The following is a 17762-nucleotide window of genomic DNA, read 5'->3' on the forward strand; positions in this document are numbered from 1 at the left end:
AAAAACACAATTTTGTCCATTTCCACTAACATTCATGATGTCGTAATAGAGTGAATTTATCTTTAATACGGCCTTAATTCTTAATAGCATACAAGATAGCCAAGTAATTTACTATTGATGATTGGCAATTATACAGTTATAGCTTGTACATTGAATAGGCTTTGAAAATGTAAAACCTGTGGAAAATTATAACCAAAAGTTAACAAAGTCATTTACTTAACTTAACAAAGTCATTTATTTTGAACCCATCAGATCCTTTGACATCGAGGCCACATTTCCCATCGACTCCACACTAACAGTGTCAGTCTATGACTGGGATTTAGTGGGCACTGACGATCTCATCGGAGAAACCAAACTGGATCTGGAGAACCGATACTACAGCAAACACAGAGCAATATGTGGCGTCCCATCTAAATATGCCATGTAAGTGTGGCCTAGCTCTCCGTAACCTGACGCCATTTACAGTACATGTAGTCAATATATACCAACAGCACAGGATACTATGTCAATTCATTTAGCAATATTGTTAATACTTACGACTTCAGTCTGCAGTAACGAGCAACATAAACTTAATAGGATCATACATTCCCGTATTTAGATATTATTGTTGATTATACCTAGGGATCCCTTGATAAAGAGATTCATTTCTCAATGGGACTCACCTAGATAAATAAAGGATCAATTAATACCATATATTATCTTAGAAGAACTGTGAGGGATTTGTGTGTCAGCCATCATTGTTATTCATTCCTGTAGCCATGGCTACAACGTGTGGCGGGACCCCCTGAAGCCGACCCAAATCCTGGCCAAGCTGTGTAAGGAGGGTAAGCTGGACGGGCCACACTACGGCCCTGGAGGACGGGTCAAGGTGGCCAACCGGGTCTTCATGGGCCCAACTGAGATCGAAGATGAAAATGGTACTGTATAGAGCACAACAGAATAACAGTACCTGAAATGTTTCTTTAACCTTCTATGTTGGTTACTGTACCCTGAAATACCCCCAGCCTGGTATTTTACTCTGCCTGAAATACCCCCTCATGTACAACTGATCATATAGGTCTATGATGTTATGAGCTTTCCCAAGTACCCCTTGTGTGTAAGCCAGGTAGTACTAGACTAGTCTGTGCTGTAAGTCTGTCTGGGTTGGTCTGATGATGTTCTTTAGGTCTGAAGAAGCAGACGGATGAGCACCTGGCCCTGACAGTGCTGAAGCACTGGGAGGACATCCCCAGGGTGGGCTGTAAACTGATTCCAGAACATGTGGAGACCAGGCCACTCCTCAATCCTGACAAGCCTGGGATCGAACAGGTAGGACAAGTGTTAAGGTTGTGCTTGCTAACTGCCTGAGTGCCTGCTTCAGTGTCTTTCAAACAATCCAGCTGGTGAAGGTTGTAAAGCAAATCTGAAGTAGAGTAGAGTAAAGTTCACAATCTGATGTGGAAATATTATTATACTCTTAGGTAAAGTATTTATTTTTAAGGCAATCTCGGTATAAATGGGACACATAGAGAGGTTCAAGACCCTTGTGAGACATCACAGTAAAATAGATGAATGTATTGCAAAAGGAAATAGTAAAATGTTAATATACTGGGAAAGATGGGTTAGTCTGTTGACATCTGAGGGGTGGAATTAAGATTACAAGGTTAATTTGACGATGCACTTGGAGTCTAGTACAAATAGGTGGAGGCTATATGTATATGCAGTGAATTTTTACATTTTCCAACCAGGGGAGGTGGGTGGTAAAATCTAAAAATAAAAAAAAGGGGATCAGAAATGATGCAACTAATGTTATTTTATAAACTAATCTGTATGCTAGTTTCAAAGCAACAACAAAAAAATAATATATATAAAATTAACGAAAGTTCACATTTTTTTCATGTGAAGGTTCTCTAGGCCTTAATATTTAGGGTTGATTTTAGTGTTTTGCGTAGCACAGTTTCGGGGGGCAGGGGGGTCCTGCTTTGCAGGGGCTGCAGGGTTGTGTGCCATGACAGTGGTTCAATTGTATCACATCCCAAGTTTGTTTTTGTGTTTCTCTATGTGTAGGGGAGGATTGAGATGTGGGTGGACATGTTCCCCAAGGATATGCCTGCACCTGGACCTGCCATTGATATTTCACCCAGGAAACCAAAGAAGTATGTTCTAGTACAATGTAATGTGCTTTTAAAAACATTTAGTGAGATCATTTGCAAAGTAAATTCCCCATGTTATATGATCAGATATATCACATTACAGACATATCACTTAAATCATTTGTTTTTAATACTTTGTCTGGTCGTCGGCAGGTTTGAACTGAGGGTGATCATCTGGAACACAGACGAGGTCATTCTGGAGGATGATGACATCTTCACTGGAGAAAAGTCCAGTGATATCTTCGTGCGAGGGTTAAGAATGTTTCCTTTGAAATATATGTTTTTCGAACTTCAGGGTGTATCTTGTACTAGATATTTAAACCATGTCTTCTTCTTCTCGTTCCTCTTCTATCATTCAACAGCTGGCTGAAGGGCCAGCAGGAGGACAAGCAGGACACCGATGTCCACTACCACTCCCTGACAGGGGAGGGTCTCTTCAACTGGCGCTTCATCTACCCCTTTGACTACTTACAGGCCGAGGAGAAGATCGTCATCTCTAAGAAGGAGTCCATGTTCGCCTGGGACGAGACTGAGTATAAGATACCTGCTCGTCTCAACTTACAAGTCTGGGATGCTGATCACTTCTCTGCAGATGATTTTTTAGGTGGAGTGATTTGATTTCCCTCTATTAAAAATTCACCATAACTATCTTCTAGGCTGTAGATGTTGGTCTTTCTGTGAATATAACGTTTCAGACTAGGGCTACAGGGAATTGAATTTCCCTTGATATAATATTTTACTTTTTTAAATGTAACTTCAAATTCTGGGACATGGAAAATACTGTTGTGGCAGTCATAACACAAAAATCAACATATCAACAACAACAGCTGAGAACCCTTCATGCATATCAAGTAAATATGTATATTTATGTCTTTCCTAGGCGCCATTGAGCTAGACCTGAACCGTTTCCCTCGTGGAGCGAAGACAGCCAAGCAGTGCTCCATCAACATGGTGCTGAATGAACAGGATATTCCCATGGTGTCCATCTTCAAACAGAGGAGGATCAAGGGCTGGTGGCCCTTCCTGGCCAGAGATGAGAACGACGAGTTTGAACTCACGGTATGACTCAGAGGGGTTGGTTGAGTTTAATGCGGAAGACACATTTTGGTTGAAAGCATTCAGTTGTACAACTGACTAGGTATCCCCTTTTCCCTTTTTCTTATGTAATGTGGACTTGATTAAACACATTCAAGTATACACTTGCCAAAATGGTGTCTTTGATTCAACAAAACGTAACAATTGAGTTACACCCTGAAGAAACTGAGTTAAATATTGAACAGATCAGTCAAAAGACTTACTTTATATACTGTATGAACCACAGTGTTTTAGTAGATATGTTGTTTGTGTCTTTGCAGGGGAAAGTGGAAGCAGAACTGCAGCTGATGACTGCAGAGGAGGCTGAGAAGAACCCAGTAGGTGAAGGACGCAACGAACCTGAACCCCTGGAGAAACCCAAGTAAGAGCACCATTCACCCGTTATCACTACCACTCTTTAGGGTGCTTACACACTGAGATAACAAATACAGTGGAGCCAACTCATTGTGTTTCAATGGGGAAGGTGCATTGGAGTGGGGAAGGGGCAGTTGCATGATTTTGCGTCATGAGGTTGCCCTAAAACAACGATCTACCATGCGGTCGGAACGCACCCTCGCCGGAACGCACCCTCGTCGGAACGCACCCTCGTCGGAACGCACCCTTGCCGGAACGCACCCTCGCCGGAACGCACCCTCGCCGGAACGCACCCTCGCCGGAACGCACCCTCGTCGGAACGCACCCTCGTCGGAACGCACCCTCGTCGAATGATGGACTAAAGAAAGGGTATTTTATGAAATTGCTTCGACCAAGTACCGGATTTGACCAGGGATCATCATACTTTGCAAGTTAAGTTACTAAAACACCCTTTATTTTTTCCATAATTTGTATGGATTTTTTCTGTTCACAGGAAACCGGCATTATATCTTATAGTCATATTTGCTAATCCTCTGTTGGTCTGTGTGATGGCCTTAAGGCATTAGTGTGGTCTAACCAAGCAACCCTATTTTCTCTCCCCAGCCGTCCAGACACAGCCTTCCTATGGTTCCTCATGCCTTTCAAAGCCATCAAAAACCTCATCTGCAACCAGTACTTCTGGCTCACGGTCAAGTTAGTGGTGGCCCTGCTGCTGGTGCTCATCCTGGGCCTCTTCATCTACAGCATGCCTGGATACATGGTCAAGAAACTAATGGGCGCTTGAGAAGTGGAAATTATTAAAAGGGATAGTTCAGCGATTTAACATGTATTTAGATATTTGTTTCCTTTCCTCGGAAGAAGTCGACAAGGTGTGACTGCAATTCACACTTTGGTTTTGTTTAACTTGCCACTGTAAACAAGGTGAACTATACCTTTAAGAAAAGACTGCTCAACAACTTCTCAACTCCGTGCTACATTCAACGACTTGTTTTCCGGAACAAGCGTCTCCTCTTCTTAATATGTCACATGTTTTTGCCATGTGACAAGACAATCGTACACACACACCATGTATCGTAAATAAAAGTAACAAAACCACGTCCAAGTAGAAATAAATAATGTAAGAAATCAGATTGATGATGTATTATATATACACATCCCTTTCCAGGACCAGTTCAACGACATAAAGTAGAAAACGTTTTAATCGTGTGGTGTTGCGGAACACTTCAATGTACAAAGTCAAATGTTCGGTTTGCAATTCAGATTTTGTTCTTGCTTGAAGTCATGATGTATTAGCCTTCGTTTGCATGGAATTACTTTTCTTCGGCTGTTCACATGAACGTGTATTTGAACGTCTTTGTTCAACAGCGTGCAGCAAGTAGTATATTATATATGCTCTGTTTGTGAATAAACTAACAAGAACAATAACTGATCCAATTTTCTTTGACACGCCATACATTTGAATCCAATACATCAGAATCCAATACAATCTCAGTGTTTTCAAATATATCTTAGTAAGAAATGATGCATCAATATTATGTACCAACATTTCAACTAAAAATGTGTTATATTTAGTCAGGATCTTTATTAGATTATTATAAGACATTAAGGTGCCATACATGCTTATGCCAGGTCTTACAATGCGTTATAACCCACTGTACCACAAACGATTCTACTGTCATCAACTTTACTGCAGTCAAATGGTAACAAAGCAACCCTATTTTCTCTCCCCCAGCCGTCCAGACACAGCCTTCCTATGGTTCCTCATGCCTTTCAAAGCCATCAAAAACCTCATCTGCAACCAGTACTTCTGGCTCACGGTCAAGTTAGTGGTGGCCCTGCTGCTGGTGCTCATCCTGGGCCTCTTCATCTACAGCATGCCTGGATACATGGCCAAGAAACTAATGGGTGTCTGAGAGAGAGGGTTGTGTCCTTTGCCCAAAATCATAGACAGACGTATGTATAGCCTACCATGTTTTAAATGCACTGCCTACTTTGTCTTCAGTGGAGTACATTTTTTGGTGTACCTTGATAAGCAAACATTGTACAATGCAGCTCATTGAGACTCAACTTGATGTCTGAGAGGTTGTTCTTGTCTGTAAAGGTCTACGATATCAATAGGCAGTTAGGTTTCAGCCCTACACACCAGACCTGGGTTCAAATACTCTTTAAAATCATTTCAAAATGCTGATACTTTATCTTGAAAATGCTTTGCTTGTCTTCAAGGACCAATAAAATAGTCAAACTCTAAATCCCACCCATCTGTTGCTCTAGGTAGTATTTGATAGATTTTATATAGTATTTTAACCCAAATCTGCTACACATAGACCTATGTATGTATAACCTACTATGATTTCAGTGGAGTGTATTATTTGGTGTGCCTTGATAGGCAAACACAGTGCTGTGCAGTCCCTTATGGCTACTGGAAAAATGCTTGACTTCCTTCACTAGTCCTATGCTCTGCAGCCAATTTGTGTGCGTTGATGTGTATTTAGGCCTACTTCCAAAGGTTATAGAGTTGACATGATACTGTAGTTTAGTTGTAACACATAGTTTTAACTTACTGGCCACAGAATATTACACTAGCTACCAGGAGCATATGTATGTCCAATTTACTTCATAGGATCTTAGCTTTATTTTATTTCAAACATAATTATTTGAATTGACAATACTGTATTGAATTAAGAAGTTTATTAAATGTATTAAATATGTAGTCTATTTACTGATATTTTTATTGTCTGTAGGCCTAACCCACCACACCACCAAAAGAATGGACCTATTGATAAAAACGTTTCGTGGGTTTACAATCTCTCAGTTCTAAAGGTTGATTTAGATATTTTATGTTATTTACATTAAGATAATAAACTGATAATAAGCGTGCTTACATTGGCTTCTGTCGAAAATATTAAAAGGTTGGAGGATGCGGGCATCGATCCCGCTACCTCTCGCATGCTAAGCGAGCGCTCTACCATTTGAGCTAATCCCCCGGATGGGTGCACCAGCTCCTGTACAATATAAGATGTCGCTGCTGTTGTGTTATACTTTTGTAACAAGCATTGCCTGTATTGGTGTGAGTAGTACGGTGTGAGTAGTACGGTGGTTCGACGTTCATATCCGAAATTGTTGATCCATGTCCTTTCTACATGGATGTTTCTGGCTAATCTACGAAATAAATATAACAATACAATTCATTTTACCACTGCAACACATTGTGTGGAACAATACTGCCCTCTACAGTCGTTGAATGGAAACGCATTGTCTTTTCTGGGCCCTACCATTGACAGTCGGGCCCATAGTGCAGTGGTTCCCAACTAGGGGTACTAGGACTGCTGGGGGTACTTAGCCTATCCACAGGGGATACTTGAGAAGACTCATGAGACCATAGGCCTACTGGTAAAATCCAAATGAGGGGGTACTCCGGGCAGAGCAAAATCCAGTTGGTGGTACAGTAACCAAAAAAGGTTGGGATTCACTGCCATAGGGGGCCAAGTGGGGCCCCACAATAGCCCTGCTAAGGTTTTCTGTGCGCACAATCTTGTAGCCAAACAGAAATAAACAATAATATTATAACAGCTTATTTCACAATAGTTTATTTACTTAATAAAACTCAAAGAGATGAGAGTTATGCAAACAATGGTATACAGTCAATGCGCGAGAGAGAATGCAGGTCAAATTCTATTGCAGATGGCTGTTTGCATTGTAAAGGCAGTAGTACAGGGGAAATGACTTATATTCCTTATGATGCTCATGACGACCAGCATCATTTTGAACTGGTCATAGACCCCTAACTAACTCTTTTAAGTCCCAAATGGCACCCTATTCCCTATATAGTGCAGTACTTTTGACCAGTAGTGCACGATATACGAAATAGTGTGCCATTTGGGACGTAGCTCTGACTTCACTGTTCACTAAACTCAACCTGCAATTCTTAAGACTACAGATGAGCAATACATTATCGCAAACCAAAAGTACAAACACAGCAAAATTAGCAGCAGAAACGTGATATGATCAAATCAAAGTAAATCATTTTTTTCAGGCTCTTTTAAAGCTGAAATCCGCATATGGGAAAACAGCACCACTGTTCGCCCCAGCATGTTCATGTTTGTTATTGTTTTAATTATGAAAGGGAGGAGAGGAGCATCCAGCATCGTGAAAAAAACAGTGTTTGTTGTTTGAAGTAACTTCTTTTTTGGCATTTTTGTTTATATGGCAAACAGACGTGTCAGTTTCACCATTACGGATTCCAGCTTCAAATAACACATTTTTACAGTTAAATTAAAAAAATATTTTACTGCCATAATGTCAGCCTACATAGTACCTCAGGTATTGTTAATACCAAATTAAGTTCAAACTCATTATACATAATAAATACCATGGCATTTAACCAGACACTTCTGACTGAAGACAAAATCTGCACATAAAATAGTTGACAGATATATTGCCCATTCACTGTCAATTTATAACATTCTCATGCTCAGATACAGCTAATCAAGAATGAGCACAGTCAAAGAGTATTGATCATATCCTATGCCCTAAATGATCATTTCTTTACCAATTTCCTTTTTTATGTGTTTTCCCTTGATGTTACTACATGCCATCAACTAAAAGAAAAAGCTTTTTAAGCTGTTACACTGCCATCAGCAAAAAAATTACAGTATTGGTTAATTTTCACACATTTTGCATCAATTGTTCTACTATTTGTTAAATCAAATCAATAAATAAGAAAGTATTGACAAATGAAATATAATTTGTTGTCATAGACCATTTTGTTAGAGTTTAAGTACGACTCTTGTGGTAATGGGTAACCTGTAATACAGTAACATGCACAAGCTGCTTTCTATAGTCTGGAACAAACCCAAAATGAGGTTTCGAAAAAGCACGAGTCAAACCAAAAAACAAACTAACAAATGCATTCTGACAACTACCTTATTTCAAAACCGTTCCTTTTTTAAAATCACATTTACAACTCTGAATGAATTGTGTAGGCCTAACATCCTCATTAATATCACATTGGTTTTGTTCATTTTTCTGTGTTATACTATGTGCCATGCTGGAACGACTAGGATATGTTCTGTTATTGTTGCCTCTACTGTGTCATTGGGGAGGAGGGAGAGAGGAGTAGGTTAGGACACTGAGAAGTAGAGGTGTATGTACAGTAGATAGCCAGGGGGAAGGGGGGGGGGAGACAAACATATATAAATATGAAGAGAGAGGAAGAGAGGAAAAGAGAGAACAGGAATAGGATAGAGGTATTTATAGTGTGCAAAAAGAGGGATAAAGGAGAGAGAAACAGAGAGAGGGACAAAGGAGAGAGGCAGAGAAAGGGTGAATATGGATGGACATAAGGGTTTAGAGGAGGGAGAGGGGGGATATGGACAGAAGGTATAACAGGCTCAGTATTCATCCTGGTCCAAGTGGGCCTGTTCATCAATCTCGTCATCATCTGGAGCAGCAAAGCCGTCCTGAAACACAAAATACAGATATCATCAGATGTACAGCGTATGTTGATGATAGCCCACAACCCCTAATATTTGATACATGAGAGAGGGATAGATCCAATTAAGGATAGCTGAGGGCTACACGTAGATTAGTACAATTCTTATTAAAACTGTAGCATCTCTAGTTAAAAAAAAGAAGCCTATTCTTTATTCAGTTTCAGTGTTGTGACCAATGATGTATATGAACACATTGAATTATACTGTATATGTCTGGGTTGTGACAGGTACCTCTGTGGCGTAGAGAATGTCCATGATCCTGGAGAGGTGAGGGTTGGTGTCACTCTCGTGTTCCTGACAGATCAGCTCAATGTCTCTCAGCTTACTGAAGTAGAAATCTCTTTCCTTCTCTAGTCCGTCCACTGTCAACTTCAGCTCCATCAACTACACAGACAAGAAAAGGTTGTTTCAAACACATGGGGAATAAAAAGTTCGATGTACAGTGCCTTCGGAAAGTATTCAGACCACTTGCCTTTTCCACATTTTGTTACGTTTACAGCCTTATTCTAAAATTGATTAAATAAAACATTTTACTCAGCAATCTACACACATTAGCCCATAAGGACAAAGCGAAAACAGGTTTTTAGAATTTTTTGCAAATTTATTAAAAATAAAAAACAGAAATACCTTATGCATGTCAGAGCAAAAACCAAGCCATGAGGTCGAAGGAATTGTCCGTAGAGCTCCGAGACAGGATTTTGTCGAGGCACAGATTTGAGGAAGGGCACCAAAACATTTCTGCAGCATTGAAGGTCCGCAAGGACACAGTGGCCGCCTCCATTCTTAAATGGAAGAAGTTTGGAACCACTTAAGTCTCTTCCTAGAGCTGGCCGCCCGGCCAAACTGACCAATTGGGGGAGAAGGGCCTTGGTCAGGGAGGTGAACCCAATCGAACATCTCTGGAGAGACCTGAAAATAGCTGTGCAGCGATGTTCCCCATCCAAGCTGACAGAGCTTGAGAGGATCTGCAGAGAAGAATGGGAGAAACTCCCCAAATACAGGTGTGCCAAGCTTGTAGCGTCATACCCAAGAAGACTCGAGGCTGTGATCGCTGTCAAAGGTGCTTCAACAAAGTACTGAGTAAAGGGTCTGAATACTGATATTTCACGGGTTTTTTTAATCCGTTTTCTTTATCATTATGGGGTATTGTGTGTAGATTGATGAGGGGGAAAAAACAATTTAATACATTTTATAATTAGGCTGTTACATAACAAAATGTGAAAAAAGTCAAGGGGTCTGAATACTTTCCGAATACACCGTTGTACTCACTGAGTACTACAAACTCATGTTAGTTACATGCTTACTATACTTGAACTAAACTTACATTTTGTTTCCTAATATGCATGAAATATACCTTTTTATCCTCCTCTTTTTTGGATACGTCACAACTGAGTCAAAAATTAGGATACAAACTCTAGTGTGAACTTACACTCACACTTCACATTACAAAGACCAGAGCATGGATGTAGCCTACAGCCAATAAAACCTGATAACTGAGGTGAAACTAATACAGGACACCTTAATTCGTATTGAATACTGTCAATACCACATTAGTACATTAGTATGGCCCATGGTTTACTTCTCCAATGTAGAGTAAGGCCTCCTTACCCTCCCTGGGACTCTACCTGTTGATTTAGCTCCATGAGTTCCGCGTCGCTGCCCCCATTCCGCGCCAGGGCCGGGGCCTTCCTCACATGCACGGTGGTGTTCAGCACCCTCTGGGGCGCGGGCATTATCTTGGGCACTGTGGGCGACATCCTCTGGGGGCCTGGAATGATCAGATAGTGTTAGGGCTCTATTCAATTTGTAAAGCTGAAGCGTTACAGATTGTGCAATAGAAATGTAAAGGTAATTTCCGATTGAGCCGACATATGGAGCATAAGCAGTTTACCGTGAACGCAGTCTCCGCTAACGCAGAAACATTGCCTTTAAATTTCAACCAGGCTGTAACGCTGAACTTCCGTGGGACTGATTGAATGGAGTCCTTAGTGTTGCAGTGCAGGTTTACTGTTATAACATTTAGGCCGGGATTCAATCCAAGGCGCGTTATTGAGCAGCGCACTATAACAGACTCTTAAAGTGAATTTACAGTGAACGCGATCTCCGCAAACTTCGGGGGGGAAATGCCTTTAAAGGGCACATTGAGGGCTCTCTAGTGCGCTGCTCTGTAATGCACCTTGGATTGAAACCCAGCCATACTCACAGTAAATGTCAACAAAATACTATTAAACAAATAGTTGTAAAGTAAAAGTAGTAGAAATAGTAGTAAATACTAGTAAACATAGTAAACAAACGCTGATTGTTTGTCACCCCATGCGATCAAAGCCATGGATACTGCTACTACAGTGAACGAGTAAGCGTAATGTTGCGCCAGTGGTGTAACACACACGAGCTATATTACTGATTTTAAGAACCGATGCTGATTTATTTTCAACCTTAATACCAAAAGACAATGCACAAAAAAAATTTTTTTTTTTTACACATTGCATGTCTAAGATCAAGGCTTAAAACATCTCTGTTAGTACAAAGGGTCCCAAAGGGGTGCCCCAATTATTAATTCACTCAATATAAAATAACTGGAACAATTTTTTATAAATTGGAAAATAATGTATTTGTGTTCAAAAAGTCTGCTAAAGGTACTGTGAAGATCACGAGAATACCGACACTGACTCCCAGCGCTACCTTTCCTTGACTGTTTCTAAAACGCCAGCCTGTGAAATGACCATCACAGAGCTGTCATCCAGTGGAACATGCACAAACAGACCAGTTGCTTGCATAGCGCTGTGCGTGTTTTGAGCCATCCAAAGCTCAATCAGCGAGCCAATTCCATTCAGAAGAGATATAACCATTATTTTGGGGTTACCTGGAGGACCATGAGTTCTCTTTGGTCTGTGGGAAAAGTGATCACCTGGATTGGGGGCGGGAGCCATGTCTTGCCCCTGTCTGGCTTGTAGAGGGTCGTACTCCTTCCCATCATAGTTGGCGTCGAAGAACTTCTTGAACCACTGCACGAACTCAAAGTTGTCCTGGAACTTTCCTTTTACCAGCTTCTCCACAGGAATTATCTGTAGGAATGAGAATAAACGTTTGAAAGCTTTTTGAGAGATGAACATCTAGAGGCTGGCTGAAGTCACAAAGGAATGAAACAAGGGAAAATGGGTATGATAAACCACTGTTCCAGATACAAATTATTTTTGTTATGATGATACATGCCTTCGTAAAGTATTCATACCCCTTGACTTATTCCACATTTTGTTGTGTTACAGCCTGACTTCAAAATCTGCATCGCGGATGTTCAGCTTCACAGCCTGACTGAAATTTAAAGGCAATGTTCCCACTTTAGAGGAGACTGTATTCACGGTAACTGCTGCATATGTCGGCTCAATCGGAAATGACCTTTACAGTTCTATTGTGGAAACTGTAACACTTCAGCTTTACAGATTGAATAGAGCCCTAAATATATGTATTTTTCACCCATCTACACACGATACCCCATAATGACAAAGTGAAAACATGTTTTTAGAAATGTTAGCACATTTATTGAAAATCAAATACAGAAATATCTAAATGACTTAAACATTCACACCCCTGAGTCAATACATGTTAGAATCACCTTCGGCAGTGATTACAGGTGTGAGTCTTTCTGGGTAAGTCTCTAAGAGCTTTGCACACCTGGATTGTACAATATTTGCACATTGTTCTTTTTTAAACTCTTCAAGCTCTGTCAAGTTGGTTGTTGATCGTTGCTAGACAGCCATTTTCAAGTTTGTTATAGATTTTAGGCCACTCAGGAACATTCAATGTCATCTTGGTAAGCAACTCCAGTGTAGATTTGGCCTTGTGTTTAAGGTTATTGTCCTGCTGAAAGGTGCATTTATCTCCCAGTGTCCGTTGGAAAGCAGACTGAGACAAGTTATCCTCTAGGATTTTGCCTGTGATTAGTTATATCTGTTTCTTTTTATCCTTCCTAGTCCTTGCCGATGACAAGCATACCCATAACATGATGCAGCCACCACCATGCTTGGAAATACGAAGAGTGGAACTCGGTGATGTGTTGTGTTGGATATGCCCCAAACATAACGCTTTGTATTCAGAATATAAAGTTAATTTCTTTGCCACATTTTTTGCAGTTTCACTTTAGTGCCTTATTGCAAACAGGATGCATGTTTTGGAATATTTGTATTCTGTACAGGCTTCCTTATTTTATTGTGAAGTAACTGCAATGTTATTGATCCATCCTGAGTTTTCTCCTATCACAGCCTTTAAACTCTGTTTTAAAGTCACCATTGGCCTCATGGTGAAACACCTGAGCAGTTTTCTTCCTCTCCGGCAACTGAGTTAGGAAGGACGCCTTTATCTTTGTAGTGACTGGGTGTATAGAAACACCTTCCAAAGGGTAATTAATATCTTCACCATGCTCAAAGGGGTATTTTTTTATTTTTACCCATCTACTGATATGTGCCCTTCTTTGCGAGGCATTGGAAAACCTCCCTGGACTTTATGGGTTCATTTGTGTTTGAAATTCACAGCTTGACTGAGAGACTTTACAGATAATTGTATGTGTGGAGTACAGAGATGAGGTAGTCACTTGAAAATCATGTTAAACACTATTATTGCAGACAGAGTAAGTCCATGCAACTTATTATGTTTTTACATTTTTACTCCTGAACTTATTTAAGTTTGCCATAACAAAGGGGTTGAAGACTAATTCACTCAAGACATTTCATTTGTAAAAATGTCTAAAAACATAATTCCACTTTGACATTATGGGGTATTCTGTGTAGGCCAGTGACACAAAATGTCATCAATTTTAAATTCAGGCTGTAACACAACAAAATGTAACACAACAAAATGTGGAAAAAGTCAAGGGGTGTGAATACGTTCTGATTTGTAAAATGTTATAGATGATGATAAGTAGATAATAGTCTGACTTTGTCGACTCCCATCCTCTTGAAGGCAGCCTGGAGAACTTTGAAGTTGTGTATGAACTCATGTTCCAACTTAGCCTGAAACTTAACCTTCTTTAGCAGAACACAGCCTGGGAACAGCATGTCCATGAACTGACAGTACGCTGCACCTAGAAGGTAAACAGAAGGAGAAAAGGTGCATACTGGTATAAGACAACACAATTCAAATCTCATCTCCACTCATTATTTGAATGGGTTTGTTGAGATCTTGAGGTCCATCTCAGCAGGTAAAACTGGTTGAAAGATGTCATGATTATAACCAAATTACAACCAGTGTAATGATGTCATTTCAACCAGATTTTCCCAAAGGGATATTGAAAGGACCCATTCAATTTACATTATTTTGGAGATGATAGAACAACTCGTATGTTCTCTAGGTGGAGATAAGGAACCGAAAATAGAGAACTTTGGAGGCACAATGCAATCACAAGTGTCAATGGTGTGCGTACTGGGAGCGGAGTCAGGTGCAACCTCCATCCGATATGCCAAAGTGCAAAAACGCGCAAACAGTCACAATAATAAAGTACAAACAAATAAACATACCTCGTGAATATAAAACACGGAAATAACGCACACCAGAAAAAGCGCGTCAAAAATGACACGTAACACGAAACAATCACACACAAAGACACGAGGGGGAACAGAGGAATAAATACATGTAGTGTGATTGGGGAATGAAAACCAGGTGTGCAGGGAACAAGACAAAACGAATGGATACATGAAAAATGGAGCGGCGATGGCTAGAAAGCCGGGGACGGCGGAAGTCGTGACAACAAGCCAGGAATGGAGACCTACCCGAGCAGAGCTGTTCTATCTTGGTGTAGGTGAGGTGTAGGGAATCGTTGAGCCAGGCCAGCATGTCATGTCGGCTCAGGGTATCACACGACACAGACGTGGCGTGCACATTCACTGCCATCTTCTATACCTGAAGAAAGAAAATACATTACAAGAATTAGACATTCACTGCCACACTTTATACATGAAGAATGAAAAGGACATTACAATTTGACATTCACTGCCAAACAAAAAACATTGCAAAGATGTTAAACTGGGTTGTATTTAAAAAAAACTCCATGGCATACCATAGCAGTGCTGCAAAACATAAAAGGACTTTTGTGGTTAAAAATAGAAGGAATTCAAGGATCTATTGTAAACAATTCAAGGAATTCATACTTTGTTAGAGAGGAGAACATGAGGGTTCCTTACAGGGTCACAAAACATCAGCAAAGAGGGCTTTGTTCCAAAACTTGCTCTGACATGGTCTACACTACAGCCTTGACTACAGGTATTTGTTTGTTTCACTACAAAACAGGAATGTAAATAGATACTAATGCATGCCTACTGTTGAAGTGAACACTACACCTTCTGGGCCAGTTTGATGTTGCGGGAGTGATTTATTTTTAACATTTAATCTTCTGTTGTCACAATAATCCTCTCAGATAAGACAGAAGTTTCTAGTGCTTGAGAAAAGCAGCACAGACAGTCAGAACGCATCTCGTAGTCAGTTTAGTTGGTGTCTGCCTTTCTGCTGTACTAGGAATACAAATGTATTTCCTAGGATACGTTTCTAGCAAAATCTTAAATGCATAAACAACAATCGCTCTTATTACTACGGAGAAATCACTGGCACTGATAATAAACAATCAGATTTTTTTTTCTCGCGGCTATCACCTGACCCAGGATCTGTGGATACGAGCAGAGGTATTGGCCATGTATTTGACATATGTATGACCTGATCAAAATAAATAACATAGAGTAATATCATCACCTTTTTGGAAATGAAAAAAGAAAAGGCATTAGCCAACGTGACGAGTTGCATGTAGAAAGGTTAGTCTACACTGTACATATTTGTATGACGTTTAAATTATGGGAGTATAATGTATTCATATTAATGAGTGATCAGTCTGTGCCGACAGAGGAGAATGGCCTAGCTCTTTTCCCATTCCTGCCCTTGCTCTCAGAAACATTATAAATGATTGCATAGCGATATACAATACTTGCACCTCCGAGGAGCGTGCATTGAATAGCACTAGCCTGCCTATCTGTCAAAATCCCAGGGGGCCACACAATTAGGTAGGACAATTGTAGCCTATTACGGACAGTAGGACTACTCCACCTACTGTTAACTGTTTTATAGAGGGCTGTATGTAAAGGGTTATTAACACCTGGGTTTATAATACAGTCATGACTATTCTACCGTAATAAAAGACCAATTACAAGCAACCATAAACACCACAGACACTATCGTGGGAGGAGTCAATTTTATTCTCGTCTCTAAACCCTATTCTATTCTAGGCCTTTACAGAACGGTGCGCAATCTCACTCTATATAAGGTACACAAAACATATTACTTTATTAAGTATTTATACGCAGTAAATTGATAATTTATAGCATGCTCAGAGAACAATACATTTGCCCTATTTGTACTAGGTGTAAAGAAACAAAACCCTGCAATGTTACAGTTGCTATCCAAGGAACCGGGCCCCCTCTGCAGGCCTCTCGGGATAGAGGACTGTCAATGTAAACGAAATATCCTCACTGAATGGATAAGATGCACCATATTATGCCATAAAAATGCAAAAGGCACGCATAAAATGTCTAATTTGCTAAGGCAAATGCAGTGTTTGGGTAAAAAATGCATTACTCACTGTATTCCGAGAGCTATCTTTCTCTGTTGTTATTTCGCTGGCAGTATTCCTATGCTCCAATCCTCCGCTGTAGCTGTTGCCAGAGCTTCTGCGCGGTGCACTGGTTAGTAACGGCCCGCCCCCACTAACTGCATCAGTGCTATCCGGGATATTTGGGACGTCCCTACCGTAAACCTCAGGGGTGAAAGTAAGGCGGTACGGTCCTGTACGGCGTCCCGGCAAAATAAATAGTGAGCCTATCACAATAATGAAAACAAAATGTCAAGAAAAATGTAGGCTGTTACACCATTATTTATCATTACCTTATGTCAGAGGGCGAATGGATTGAAAACGGGTGGTATGGCTGCAACCCGGTCTCAGCGCATTTCGTATTATTCTGTACGTAAATCCAGGAAACTAATAGTTACTACATACATAGGCTAGGGGTTAGGGTTAAGGTTAGGGTTACGTTTAAGTTTAAGTTTAAGAGTTAGTATAAGGGTTTTAAGGTTAGGGTTAGGGGAAAGGTTTGCTAAAAGGTTTAGGGTTAAGGTTAAGGGAAGGTTTAGCTAACAAGCTTAAAGTTAGGGTTAGGGGAAGGGTTAGCTAACATCCCAGCTAGTGTAACCAGTGTGAAATGGCTAGCTAGTAAGCGGGGTGCGCGCTAGTAGGCTTTTGTGGAGCGATAGGTAACGATGCTTCGTGGGTGCCAGTTGTTGATGTGTTGCAGAGGGTCCCTGGTTCGAGCCCAGGTAGGGACGAGGAGAGGGATGGAAGCAATACTGTTACACTAGCAATGAGGAATCGGCCCAGAAGCGGCACTCTTCCGGGGGGCCGGAACTGATTGAATCGGTCCGGAATTGGGTGTCGGACTCGGCCCGGAATCAAAATGAATGACCGCCCAGAATCAGCCCAAGTACATCGGGCCATTTCCGTCTACCGGAATTCAGCCAACTTTGCCGGCATCTTACCAGAAGCGGTACGATTCAAATTTAAATACATTTATACAAAATTACCCGATTTAGTAATTAAAAATATTACTATTATACATTTTATGCATACAAATTATACCCCTCCACCCCCCAAAAAAATTAT

At 40.6% G+C, this 17762-nt stretch overlaps 2 protein-coding genes and 1 non-coding gene across 4 annotated transcripts in view; 1 reads left to right on the top strand and 2 right to left on the bottom strand.

The window, feature by feature from the left end:
* Positions 1-4365, top strand: part of LOC115172259 (otoferlin-like) — a 29471-nt gene extending 25106 nt beyond the window's left edge. The window contains exons 31-39 of the mRNA XM_029729531.1: positions 253-423; positions 757-917; positions 1166-1308; positions 2047-2135; positions 2286-2384; positions 2495-2736; positions 3013-3191; positions 3488-3588; positions 4185-4365. Coding sequence (XP_029585391.1) covers positions 253-423; positions 757-917; positions 1166-1308; positions 2047-2135; positions 2286-2384; positions 2495-2736; positions 3013-3191; positions 3488-3588; positions 4185-4365 — 1366 coding nt within the window. The remainder of the gene's footprint in view (positions 1-252; positions 424-756; positions 918-1165; positions 1309-2046; positions 2136-2285; positions 2385-2494; positions 2737-3012; positions 3192-3487; positions 3589-4184) is intronic.
* Positions 4366-6492: 2127 nt separating this feature from the next.
* Positions 6493-6565, bottom strand: trnaa-agc (transfer RNA alanine (anticodon AGC)). The gene has a single exon. It is a non-coding gene; the product is annotated as a tRNA-Ala (tRNA).
* Positions 6566-7152: 587 nt separating this feature from the next.
* On the bottom strand, positions 7153-16992 carry LOC115172260 (microtubule-associated protein RP/EB family member 3). Of its 2 annotated transcripts, none has more exons than XM_029729532.1 (7): positions 16689-16992; positions 14836-14965; positions 14005-14150; positions 11937-12138; positions 10699-10841; positions 9305-9457; positions 7153-9040 (listed from the first exon to the last, which is right to left on the bottom strand). In XM_029729532.1, the coding sequence occupies exons 2-7, from the start codon at positions 14954-14956 to the stop codon at positions 8972-8974; spliced, it is 834 nt and encodes a 277-aa protein (XP_029585392.1). In that variant the 5' UTR covers positions 14957-14965; positions 16689-16992; the 3' UTR covers positions 7153-8971. The 2 variants fall into 2 exon arrangements, with proteins under 2 accessions (XP_029585392.1, XP_029585393.1); XM_029729533.1 differs by having other exon boundaries at positions 11982-12138; positions 16689-16985.
* Positions 16993-17762: the final 770 nt, after the last annotated feature.

Source organism: Salmo trutta, chromosome 33 (assembly GCF_901001165.1).
Source record: "Salmo trutta chromosome 33, fSalTru1.1, whole genome shotgun sequence".
Taxonomy (NCBI): Eukaryota; Metazoa; Chordata; class Actinopteri; order Salmoniformes; family Salmonidae; genus Salmo; species Salmo trutta.

Excerpts from the sequence above, each read along its gene's own strand:
- LOC115172260 (XM_029729532.1), bottom strand. The coding sequence starts at position 14,956 with ATGGCAGTGAATGTGCACGCCACGTCTGTGTCGTGTGATACCCTGAGC. Across the intron at positions 12,139-14,004 it reads AGAGGATGGGAGTCGACAAA|ATAATTCCTGTGGAGAAGCT; the intron begins GTCAGACTATTA and ends TCATTCCTACAG. Across the intron at positions 9,458-10,698 it reads TCATGGAGCTAAATCAACAG|TTGATGGAGCTGAAGTTGAC; the intron begins GTAGAGTCCCAG and ends TTGTCTGTGTAG.